Source organism: Nerophis lumbriciformis, linkage group LG07 (genome assembly GCF_033978685.3).
Source record: "Nerophis lumbriciformis linkage group LG07, RoL_Nlum_v2.1, whole genome shotgun sequence".
Taxonomy (NCBI): Eukaryota; Metazoa; Chordata; class Actinopteri; order Syngnathiformes; family Syngnathidae; genus Nerophis; species Nerophis lumbriciformis.
The window spans coordinates 37,368,218-37,381,398 of NC_084554.2; the positions used below are offsets into that span (position 1 = coordinate 37,368,218).

At 40.7% G+C, this 13,181-nt stretch overlaps 1 protein-coding gene across 2 annotated transcripts in view; it reads right to left on the reverse strand.

Moving 5' to 3' along the window:
• The window catches only part of cdh7a (cadherin 7a), a 340,872-nt gene that overhangs the window by 177,542 nt on the left and 150,149 nt on the right, over positions 1-13,181 (reverse strand). The window contains exon 1 of one of the 2 annotated variants that reach the window (XM_061965237.1): positions 12,968-13,041. The exons of the other annotated variant lie outside the window; for it this stretch is intronic. Coding sequence (XP_061821221.1) covers positions 12,968-12,991 — 24 coding nt within the window. The 5' untranslated portion in view covers positions 12,992-13,041. Of the gene's footprint in view, positions 1-12,967; positions 13,042-13,181 lie in introns of those variants that run through there. 2 annotated transcript variants of the gene reach the window in all.

The following is a 13,181-nucleotide window of genomic DNA, read 5'->3' on the forward strand; positions in this document are numbered from 1 at the left end:
GCTTGTCGGTTTCAGTTTATTTCGAACATGCATACAATGCAATGTAATTCATCACATATTTCCAGTTGTTTCATTGCAGCACATCCGAAAAGGGGTAGGAAGAAGCTGAGCTTATCCTACCCCTGCCGAAAAGGGGTAGGAAGAAGCTGAGCTTATCCTACCCCTTTTCATACCATTGCATCAATCCATCCATTTTCTACCGCTTATTCCCTTTTGGGGGTCGCAGGGGGCGCTGGAGCCTATCTCAGCTACAATCGGGCGGAAGGCGGGGTACACCCTGGACAAGTCGCCACCTCATCGCAGGGCCAACACAGATAGACAGACAACATTCACACTCACATCCACACACTAGGGCCAATTTAGTGTTGCCAATCAACCTATCCCCAGGTGCATGTCTTTGGAGCAATGCAATGTTATCTTATTTCCTTGTCAGTTCAGCCTTTGCTGTCTAGTCTTTTGCTGCGCCCTAAAAAGTGTTAATATTGTAAGTATTGTACTCATAACGCACCAGCTGTTTGATTGCAACGTGCATCTTTGTTGTAGGTTTCATTAACAAATTTGGAGATGTTGAAATTGCCTTGTAAAAATCGCTAATGCTAATCAATAGCATGTCAACAGCAAAGCCAACGCACCAGACGAGCCCATTTTATAGAAAAGTGGAGCCTTACTTTACTTACGTTGGAGCGCTGATTGAGTCAATTGCTTTGCTGGCTTTGAAAATTGCAACGTTACATCGAGGTAGGTTGTCCATTTGATGTCGGGAGGCGGGAAAAGGCGGTCATCGCCATGGAGACAAAGACAGCCTTTGACATGGCGCTGCGTCGCAACATACACTTATCCTGATTAAAATTTAACTAGGTGTGTGTGTGCCTTTGGGGAAACCGGACCACTGTCAGGTTCAAACACTGATGACATCTAATAATCAGACAAGAAGCAAGGAATCATGCAGAGACAGAGTTCAATTTAGCTCGAGAAGACACGTGTTTTGGGCTGTATTCTAGTTACAGATCCAAACTACGTTCTAAAAATACTGCCCGCGTATCTACTCTATTTATTAGGAATGTCCCTATTACATCACTGTCGCTGAGGGAAGGGGGTAATCTCGACAAATCCAGTTAGACACAATATATGATTATACAAAAATGCAAATATGTTGACACTTGGTGCTATCGCCCAGTCTCTGCTTTGTCTGCGTCCCGGTACCCGATGTTCGGCCTTGGCAGTCACCAGGCCGAGTCTGGACACAACATTGATAAAGAGGCTGGCAATCTTTTGGATTGCGAGCTCTGCACAAATACAAAAATACCACTTCAGCACAATTGACAATACTTTATAGCAACGGCCCTTAAGCATGAAGTTATGATGATAATATATACTGTACATAATTAAACAACCACAACATTAGGTACACCAAATGCTAGGTAGTGTACTTTCTGAAGTTTTAATGTAAATCATGTACGTCATGTTTGTTAGCAATTTTTCACAAATTCTTTGAACTATTCAAAAGAAAAAATCTCACAAGAGTAAATTACATACCATCCATCCATCCATCCATCCATTTTCTACCGCTTATTCCCTTTGGGGTCGCGGGGGGCGCTGGAGCCTTAAATTACATACAGTATATGATATATATATATATATATATATATATATATATATATATATATATATATATATATATATATATTAATAACAAATATAATAAGATAAACGTAACAATATTATTGTCATATCTGTGTGATCATGTTTTGTTTTAGTCATGTTCGGTTTTGTTTTTGGACTTTTTGTGCACGTTTGTTTGTTGTCACCATAGCAACCATTAGTTTTCACCTGTCACGTCACGCACCTGTTTCACGTTTTGAGTCACGCACCTGTTTTCACTAATCATGTCTGTAGTATTTAAGTTCATTGTTTTCAGTTTGTCTTTCTGGCGACATCCGGATTCATACCCCTGTCACACTCTGTTTACCTCTGTGCACTTCATAGTCCATGCCAAGTAAGTTTTTTGTTTATTAATGCCACAGTTAGTGTTTTTGTTTCATTGTTCACAGTTTCTGCCTATGTGCAAGTTTTGTTTTCAATAGCCTAGTTTTGTACCTGCGCCATTGTGCGCGCTTTTCGTTTGTTCTTTTTTTGATATACTAAATAAAACATGTACTTACATTCCCGTCTCGCCCGAGCCAACTTTCCGTTGCCTTCCGGAAAAGCAAACACCCAGGACCAAGTCTTGACAATTATATTACCTAGAGACGGGTACCGTTCACATTTCAAACGATCTGGTACCAATTTCCGGTACTTGAGAATTGATCAATCAATCAATCAAAGTTTACTTATATAGCCCTTAATCACAAATGTCTCAAAGGGCTGCCCAAGCCACAACAGTATCCTCAGCTCAGATCCCACGTCAGGGCAAGAAAAAAACTAACCCAATGGGAACAACGAGAAACCTTGGGAGGGACCACAGATGTGGGGACCCCACACTGGGTGACCGGTGCAATGGATGCGGAGTGGATACAGTTAAAAATGTGAAAATAGCTACCGTTACTTAACAGAACCAATTATAGTTACTTTTGTGTGTGTCAAATATTTGTTTTTGCCAGTCAGCAGCAGCATCAAGGCTATATTCATTGCTTTTACAACACTGCAGGGTTGGATGTCCAATTCAGATTTTCTTTTGTCAAATCTGATCTTTTTATGTAATCATTCACATTACAAAAAAAAAAAAGTGTCCAGACTTATATATGTTTTTTTCCTTCTTTATTATGCATTTTTGGCAGGTGCGACTTATACTCCGGTGCGACATATACTCCGAAAAATACGGTAGTTTTATGGCCTTCGTGTTGAGGTGTAGTGAGGAGTACTATAGGTGTAGGGCTGTCTTCTTCTGATGAATTTATTAGAGTCTATGCAAGATGGGTAACGTTTGCTGTGGTCTGGAACAACATGGCACACAAACAACTATCAGACATGCAGCCAATATTACATACAGATAATACGTCATGAGAAATGCAGATAAAAATTTAATACACAGAGGACATAGGAAATTAAATGACCTCAAATATACCTACAATTGAGGCATAATGATGCAATATGTTCATAAAGCCAGCCTAAATAGCACGTTAACATCGATTAGCTTGCAGTCATGCAGTGACCAAATATGCTTGATAAACACTCCACACAAGTCAATAACATCAACAAAGCTCACCTTTGTGCATTCAAGCACTGTATAAGACTCCAATGTGAATGCAAACTGACCAGAATACAGACATGGCGTCATGACGTAAACTCGGAAGTAGACATACTTCAATTCTCGTTATCTCAGTTCTGGCGCATTTGTGGCAATTTCAAGGATTCTTAGCAATTAAAGTCAACATTTTCTGAACCGCGGAGATGTATCCCGCAGTTTTGGGTACATTTACCTCGATGTCTGCTGCTGGCCATCAGTGGTGTGAACGTGAGTTCCTAAAACATCATTTTCGCCTGTTGCTGATAATTTGTCAACTGTTTATTTTGTAACCGTCTCTTTTAAGCGTCATCATTATCCTCCATTATGCGACGGGGGCTCGGGAGCGTTCGCACTGAAGTCGCATCATAACACTATCTGATTGATTTGTAATATAAAACTCATAGTAATAATGTTTATAATATTGCTGACAGAAAAATAGTTTCCATAACGTATGGTGAGCAAAGCATACTACTAGAGCTTTGCAGTATAGGTGTGCTACTTAAACTTAATTGATGTACCGTATTTTTCGGACTATAAGTCGCAGTTTTTTTCATATTTTGGCCGGGCTCCAGTGCGACTTATATATGTTTTTTTCCTTCTTTATTATGCATTTTTGGCAGGTGCGACTTATACTCCGGTGCGACTTATACGCCGAAAAATACGGTAGTTTAATGGCCTTCGTGTTGAGGTGTAGTGAGGAGTACTATAGGTATTTTTTTTCATGTTTATCGTTTTCACCACAAATGGTAGGTTATAGTGATAGTCCATATCGCCCATCCCTATTGGCCAGGTGTGGCCTGTGGGCCTGGAATTTGTCACTTGCGGTCACGCGCAACCCGGGTACCAAAAGATGGTGCTGTTGGATTTTTACGTGAATCGGTGCCTGGTACCCATCCCTAGTTGGGACCTATTGCAAAAATGCTAGTGAACGATTTTCTAAGTGACAGGAAGGTTCAGCTGTTTGTAAAGATCTACTGCGAAAACGCTATTGAGCAAAGAAGTGAAGTGAAGTGAATTATATTTATATAGCGCTTTTCTCTAGTGACTCAAAGCGCTTTACATAGTGAAACCCAATATCTAAGTTACATTTAAACCAGTGTGGGTGGCACTGGGAGCAGGTGTGTAAAGTGTCTTGCCCAAGGACACAATGGCAGTGACTGGGATGGCGGAAGCGGGGATCGAACCTGGAACCCTGGAGTTGCTGGCACGGCCACTCTGCCAAACGAGCTATACCGCCCCCTTCACATCGTGCTGGAAAAAGTTCACTTTTTGTCTTTAACGAGCACAACAATAAATAACAAATAGACGAGTAAAGTGCATTAATATTAGAATATATCAATGCGTAATATTCATCTATACAGTTTGTCATTAATTGGGTCACAGAGATGACTAATTAATCTTGAATAATACTGAATTAATCTCCAAATCTTTCTTTTAGCCACCCCTCACACTGCCTCCTCTTCTTTAGATGAGCTAAAATGCTCAGATTACACTACAGCAACATCAACCTCAGGCCGCATTTTCAAACATGTTACAAAGCCTGCTTTTTTTGTTAAAGCCCAACAAAGTGAGGGAGACATTTCCGTGCTCAAAAACAGCTTCTAGGGACACATTTTTTTCACTTTTGTGAAAGAGGGAGTGTCACGGCCCGTTCATTTGTGCACCTCCAAGAGCACGCCAGGCGCGCGCCACTCCGGCTGCAGCAAGCGGCTGCATTCAATCATCAGCAATCAACGCACCTGTCGCTGATGAGAAGACCTGCCTTCTTAAGCTAGTGAAACCTGCTATCCTGTGCCAGAAAGTAGCGATCTGTTCCTGTACACAGCCTTCCTCCGTTCCCGCATTACGAGCTGTGTGTCTTGTCTCCCTGTGTTCCTCTTTGGTTCTTTGGCTGCCCCTTCTTGATCTCGACCTCCCGCCTGGACACGGACTTGGACGCCTCACTATTGCCCCCGACTTCCTGCCTGTTCTCACAGACCTCTGAGACAGCCTTGCCCCTTTTGGACTTCCGCCTCTCGCTCAACATTTCTGGTAACACACTACATTTAATTCCTACACATAGTCGCACACCTTACACATATTTGGACTAGTTCACAAACTTCATTTCTGATTTATATATAGTGTGTGTATATATATAATTAAATATAGTGCGAAACAACGTCCCTGTTGTCTGTGCCGTCTTCTTCCCCTGTACAAACCGTAACAGGGAGCCTTGAATTAGTGATAGTAAAGCGTTTTCTTGCCAACACGCAAGAGTTGTGGAGTCAAGTTCATCCACCATAGAAAAAAAGATGCCTTTGACGGGTTTTTACGTCGGCGAGTGTCAACAGCGAGAGCTCGGGTCACTTTTCCAAGTCGGATAAGTCCCTTTTGATTGCCTTGTCTTATAAAAGTCCTCGGAGAAATCGCGAAGGACAAAGTGATGATCAAACTCTCGGGGGTGGAAAAAAAGGAACCTTTCATCCTGTTTTTCCAGGATGTATTAATAGCAAAAGAAGGTGAAGGATCAGACTTATACCTTTCGCAAAGATACGTGTCTGCTAATGACGTCGGAATGAAGAGCGAGTTCGCGAACGTGACATGCGGCAAACCTCAAAAAGAGCTCCTGTGAGGTCCGTCCGGCAGGACTGTGAGACGGTCCTAACCAAGCATTTGGCTTCTTTCTAGAATGTTATTTTGTTTTCCTCAGACAAAGCTTCTCAGCAGACAGTCTGATCTTGCACCTCAGAGACAAGCCTCTTCAATGTGATGCCTGCCTGCTGGGACGGCGATCCAGAGACCGGAACCGGATGATTTAGGTTTGTTGAGCAGATGTGGTTTTTTTACCTTCAAAGTGCCTCCATCACGCAGTAAGAATCTGTAACTCCATTCTCTTTTTCTGTCATGACTTGGTCCTGGGTGTTTGCTTTTCCGGGATGCAACGGAAAGTTGGCTCGGGCGAGACGGGAATGTAAGTACATATTTATTTAAACACTATAACTACAAAAAAAAAGGAAGTAAACAAAAGGCGCGCACAATGGCGGAGAACAAACTATGAAACCAAAACGACTATAAACCTGGAACAAAAACTTACTTTGGCATGGGACATGAAGCATAATCTAAGAGGATGAAGAGTGTGTAGAGCATAAATGCAAGATGTCGTCAGAACGACAAACTGAAAACAATGAACTTAAATACTATAGACATGATTAGTGAAAGCAGGTGCGTGACTCAAAACGTGAAACAGGTGCGTGACGTGTCAGGTGAAAACTAATGGTTGCTATGGTGACAAAACAAAACAAAAGTGCACAAAAAGTCCAAAAACAAAACCGAACATGACTAAAACAAAACATGATCACTCAGACATGACAGAATCCCCCCTTACGGACAGATCCCAGATGTCCAAAAAAAAAAAAAAAAAGGAAGTAAACAAAAGGCGCGCACAATGGCGGAGAACAAACTATGAAACCAAAACGACTATAAACCTGGAACAAAAACTTACTTTGGCATGGGACATGAAGCATGATCTAAGAGGATGAAGAGTGTGTAGAGCATAAATGCAAGATGTCGTCAGAACGACAAACTGAAAACATTGAACTTAAATACTATAGACATGATTAGTGAAAGCAGGTGCGTGACTCAAAACGTGAAACAGGTGCGTGACGTGACAGGTGAAAACTAATAGTTGCTCTGGTGACAAAACAAAACAAAAGTGCACAAAAAGTCCAAAAACAAAACCGAACATGACTAAAACAAAACATGATCACTCAGACATGACAGAATCCCCCCTTACGGACAGATCCCAGATGTCCAAAAAAAAAAAAAAAAAGGAAGTAAACAAAAGGCGCGCACAATGGCGGAGAACAAACTATGAAACCAAAACGACTATAAACCTGGAACAAAAACTTACTTTGGCATGGGACATGAAGCATGATCTAAGAGGATGAAGAGTGTGTAGAGCATAAATGCAAGATGTCGTCAGAACGACAAACTGAAAACATTGAACTTAAATACTATAGACATGATTAGTGAAAGCAGGTGCGTGACTCAAAACGTGAAACAGGTGCGTGACGTGACAGGTGAAAACTAATGGTTGCTCTGGTGACAAAACAAAACAAAAGTGCACAAAAAGTCCAAAAACAAAACCGAACATGACTAAAACAAAACATGATCACTCAGACATGACAGAATCCCCCCTTACGGACAGATCCCAGATGTCCAAAAAAAAAAAAAAAAAAGGAAGTAAACAAAAGGCGCGCACAATGGCGGAGAACAAACTATGAAACCAAAACGACTATAAACCTGGAACAAAAACTTACTTTGGCATGGGACATGAAGCATGATCTAAGAGGATGAAGAGTGTGTAGAGCATAAATGCAAGATGTCGTCAGAACGACAAATTGAAAACAATGAACTTAAATACTATAGACATGATTAGTGAAAGCAGGTGCGTGACTCAAAACGTGAAACAGGTGCGTGACGTGACAGGTGAAAACTAATGGTTGCTATGGTGACAAAACAAAACAAAAGTGCACAAAAAGTCCAAAAACAAAACCGAACATGACTAAAACAAAACATGATCACACAGACATGACATTTTCCACTTAGCCAGGTCATGTTACGTGGAATGACTTTCTGGTCTCCAACACCTCTTCCACCAGGGCAGGGGTCGGCAACCCAAAATGTTGAAAGAGCCATTTTGGTCCAAAAAAAAAAAAAAAAAAAAAATCGGTTTGGAGCCGCAAAAAAGGAAAAGCCTTCTATAAGTGATATAATGAAGTCAACACATGATGTACGTGTCGATTTTAGTTATATTAGCCTACTATCGAAATGACTTTAAAAGTCTTATACAACTGTTATAATGAAGACAACACATGATTTACGTGTCTCTATATTAGCCTACTTTTATTTTTACAACATTGGAAAACATTAGTAAACCTTCTCAGAGGGTAAGATAACTCCTCTAAATGACTGTCTTGGAATGGCCAAAGGTATCGATGTGTATGTCCAAGTTAAAGGAAATGGCGGGCTGTCTTCTTCTGATGAATTTATTAGAATCTATGCAAGATGGGTATCGTTTGCTGTGGTCTGGAACAACATGGCACACAAACAACTATCAGACATGCAGCCATTATTACATACAGATAATACGTCATGAGACATGCCGATAAAAATTAAATACACAGAGGACATAGGAAATTAAATGAGCTCAAATATACCTACAATTGAGGCATAATGATGCAATATGTTCATAAAGCCAGCCTAAATAGCATGTTAGCATCGATTAGCTTGCAGTCATGCAGTGACCAAATATGCTTGATAAACACTCCACACAAGTCAATAACATCAACAAAGCTCACCTTTGTGCATTCACGCACAGTATAAAACGTTTGGTGGACAAAATGAGACAAAGAAGGAGTGGCATAAATATGTATTTCTCTGGCATGTTGAAGAAAGTTATACACGTAAACAAACTCCGGTGAGTTCAAGGACCGCCAAAATGAGGACAAAACGGCGCTCGCCAAATACTCTCATCAGAGAATCATGTTTAATATAAACAGTGGGATTTCTAACAATTAGGGAGGATTTTGTCATGTTGTCCTCCTACTGAAACCCTATTAAAACTAAACTATATTTCCCCCCCCCCCATCTTTTTCTATTTTCATACATTTTTGAAAAAGCTCCAGGGAGCCAGTAGGGCAGCGCTAAAGAGCCGCAGGTTGCAGACCCCTGCACCAGGGAGACATGGAGGTGCTAAAGTTAAAGTACCACTGATAGTCACACAGTGTCTATATTAGCTGCATTAGCGTACTATTGAAATGACTTTAAAAGTCTTATATAAGTGTTATAATGAAGACAACACATGATGTAAGTGGCTAATTAGCTATATTAGCCTACTATCAAAATGACCATGTGTCGCAGGCTGATGCAAATTAAAGTTAAAGTTAAGTTAAAGTTAAAGTACCAATGATTGTCTCACACACACACTATCTGCATTTGACCCATCCCCTTGACATAATCCCTCCAAGGTCTACCTCGATATATTGCCAAATATTGCTGCTATTGGATAATATATTTTTTTTACCATTTCAATAGGAACAGTGTTTGTTTGGCAAATTATTTTAAAAAAGTAGTTAATTATAGGTACTTGTTACTTTGCCAAAAAACTAATTGAATTACTCACGGAATTACTCATTAATTCATGTAATTATGACACAAAGGGAAGTAATTATTGTGTAACTTAAAAAAAAACAAAAAAAACTTCAAATATCTGGCATATGCATTTGAGAGATGTTTCATGAGACTAGAGTGATAGGTAACCTGCTCAGTGGCTAGAGTGTCCGCCCTGAGATCGGTAGGTCGTGAATTCAAACCCCGGCCGAGTCATACCAAAGACTATAAAAATGGGGGCCCATTACCTCCCTGCTTGGCACTCAGCATCAAGGGTTGGAAAATGATTCCGAGGCGTGGCCACCGCTGCTGCTCACCTCCCAGGGGGTGAACAAGGGGATGGGTCAAATGCAGAGGATAATTTCACCACACCTAGTGTGTGTGTGACAATCATTGGTACTTTAACTTTGTGTGTGTTGCCTTTATAAGGCAGTACCTGTTGCTGTCAGTGCCCAGACAGAGCAGCATTAGCTCAGTTTTGGCTGTTCGGCTCTCTTGGTTGCTTTGTTGGGTCTGCTCTTTTCTCTGGCAATGCTCCCCCCACCCCAGCAGACGATGGCATGGAACACTGCAGAGGCCACCACAGTGTATATGTTTTGTTGTTGTTGTTGTTTTACTTTTGTGGCTGTGTGTTGAAGTGACTGGTTGCATCAGCTCTGCTCTTTTAATTTCCTTTGACGTTTCCCTCTTACACTCATATGTTTATATGTGCTATGGCTTTGTGTTTTTTTTTTTTCTTTCTTTGGCCTCAGTCTGAAAACCCCCTCCAGGGGTCCAGGCTTGGACTGAATATTTGTACCTGTTTCTCACCTTTTTTGTAAGGTGCGCTGGAAGTTGGCAGACCCGTCAGCGATCCTGTTCTGTCTTTCTGTAATGTTTGTCTGCTTTTGAATGGGATTGTGGTGAAAATCTTAATTTCCCTTTGGGGATTATTAAAATATTTCTGATTCTGATAGATCAGACTAGCAGTTTGCGGGCAGTAACGGCAGCTCTGTGGAATTTTTTTGTTTACTGTATTGTGTTACCTCTTGTTAATAAAGAGGTTGAGTGTGCTTCCATGGCTGTAGTCTCCTTGTCCACAAACAGGGCATTGTAGGATTGCGAGGCTGTCAGTTCAATCATTCATTTGTTTTTTTGTTATTCTCTCTGAGTAGTAGTGTGTGCACGTGTGCGTGTATTGTTTACTGTGTGATGTTGCCTCCGTTTTATTTCATATCAAGTTCATTTTAGTGTGGTGCTAGTTGTTGAAAAATATATTTTCTGCATTGAACTTGCAGTGCTTCTGACTCTGTCTTGTAGACATAAAACCAAAATCAACAGTAAGTAGTCTCCACACTCATAAACATAGCAGCTGTCAAGTGCCCTTAAGAACTGAACTGCACTTCCAGCCTTCACAATAAGAGTGCTGTGCACATTTGTTCAACTCCGCTATGAAAATAAATTGTATTTACAATATGCAAACTGGAAAAATACCGTTTAAACCTCACAAAATGCCACAAATTCAGTCAGCCATTTTGAATATTCCTTCGGCTATTTTCGGATATTGACGTCACAATAGTAACGCTTCTGTACTCTGACTATATTATCAGATAAGTCATACTGGAAATACGCAACAATTGGAAAGAGATGTGCTGTTTATCATTCACAATCCTTATGTACTAACCCCGTTTCCATATGAGTTGGGAAATTGTGTTAGATGTAAATATAAACAGAATACAATGATTTGCAAATCCTTTTCAACCCATATTCAATTGAATGCACTACAAAAACAAGATATTTGATGTTCAAACTCATAAACTTTATTTTTTTTTTGCAAATAATAATTAACTTAGAATTTCATGGCTGCAACACGTGCCAAAGTTGTTGGGAAAGGGCATGTTCACCAGTATGTTACATGGCCTTTCCTTTTAACAACACTCAGTAAACGTTTGGGAACTGAAGAGACACATTTTTTAAGCTTCTCAGGTGGAATTCTTTCCCATTCTTGCTTGATGTACAGCTTAAGTTGTTCAACAGTCCGGGGGTCTCCGTTGTGGTATTTTAGGCTTCATAATGCGCCACACATTTTCAATGGGAAACAGGTCTGGACTACAGGCAGGCCAGTCTAGTACCCGCACTCTTTTACTATGAAGCCACGTTGATGTAACACGTGGCTTGGCATTGTCTTGCTGAAATAAGCAGGGGCGTCCATGGTAACGTTGCTTGGATGGCAACATATGTTGCTCCAAAACCTGTATGTACCTTTCAGCATTAATGGCGCCTTCACAGATGTGTAAGTTACCCATGTCTTGGGCACTAATACACCCCCATACAATCACAGATGCTGGCTTTTCAACTTTGCGCCTATAACAATCCGGATGGTTCTTTTCCTCTTGGGTCCGGAGGACACGACGGCCACAGTTTCCAAAAACAATTTGAAATGTGGACTCGTCAGACCACAGAACACTTTTCCACTTTGTATCAGTCCATTTTAGATGAGCTCAGGCCCAGCGAAGCCGACGGCGTTTCTGGGTGTTGTTGATAAACGGTTTTTGCCTTGCATAGGAGAGTTTTAACTTGCACTTACAGATGTAGCGACCAACTGTAGTTACTGACAGTGGGTTTCTGAAGTGTTCCTGAGCCCATGTGGTTATGTCCTTTACACACTGATGACGCTTGTTGATGCAGTACAGCCTGAGGGACCGAAGGTCACGGGCTTAGCTGCTTACGTGCAGTGATATCTCCAGATTCTCTGAACCCTTTGATGATATTACGGACCGTAGATGGTGAAATCCCTAAATTCCTTGCAATAGCTGGTTGAGAAATGTTGTTCTTAAACTGTTCAACAATTTGCTCACGCATTTGTTGACAAAGTGGTGACCCTCGCCCCATCTTTGTTTGTGAATGACTGAGCATTTCATGGAATCTACTTTTATACCCAATCATGGCACCCACCTGTTCCCAATTAGCCTGTTCACCTGTGGGATGTTCCAAATAAGTGTTTGATGAGCATTCCTCAACTTTATCAGTATTTATTGCCACCTTTCCCAACTTCTTTGTCACGTATTGCTGGCATCAAATTCTAAAGTTAATGATTATTTGCAAAAAAAAAAATGTTTATCAGTACATCAAATATGTTGTCTTTGTAGCATATTCAACTGAATATGGGTTGAAAATGATTTGCAAATAATTGTATTCCTTTTATATTTACATCTAACACAATTTCCCAACTCATATGGAAACGGGGTTTGTAAGATAAGAACATATTGTATATGATTGGCTTTGTATGCATTTGAAATCATAAATAAATAGCTAACAAGTGAGTCAACAGATCGAGGGTCCTCTGTTCCGTTCATTATACTCTCTCTAAAACATCCAGAAAGTGCCAGCAATCCTCCATTTACATGTCGTGACCTGAACATTAACCAATTATGAGAGATATTGTTATTATAAGCGCTAACGCAGACGGACTATTTTAGCGGCGCTTTGATAGCAGTGAGCTAATGCTAGCTTACGCTGCTATTGTTGACACACTATAAGACGGCGGCTGCTTTTGCTTTTTCTCAAACTTGCTGGAAGTAAATTCTAGATTATAATTCATGCATCTCTCACCTGGTAGTAGACACATGTGGCCATGGACCGACAGGCTGGTCGACTTTCACATCCCCAAAAGACGCTTCCAGCTTTTTCACCCTTTGTGAGGATTGCGATTGAATCTTCACGTAAACAAAGTTATGTGAGCGTCTCGTCGGTCGGCACCCCAGCAAGAGTGGAAATATTACAGAAAGTGTTTGTTTTATTGTTTTGTTTTATGGTTACCGTATTT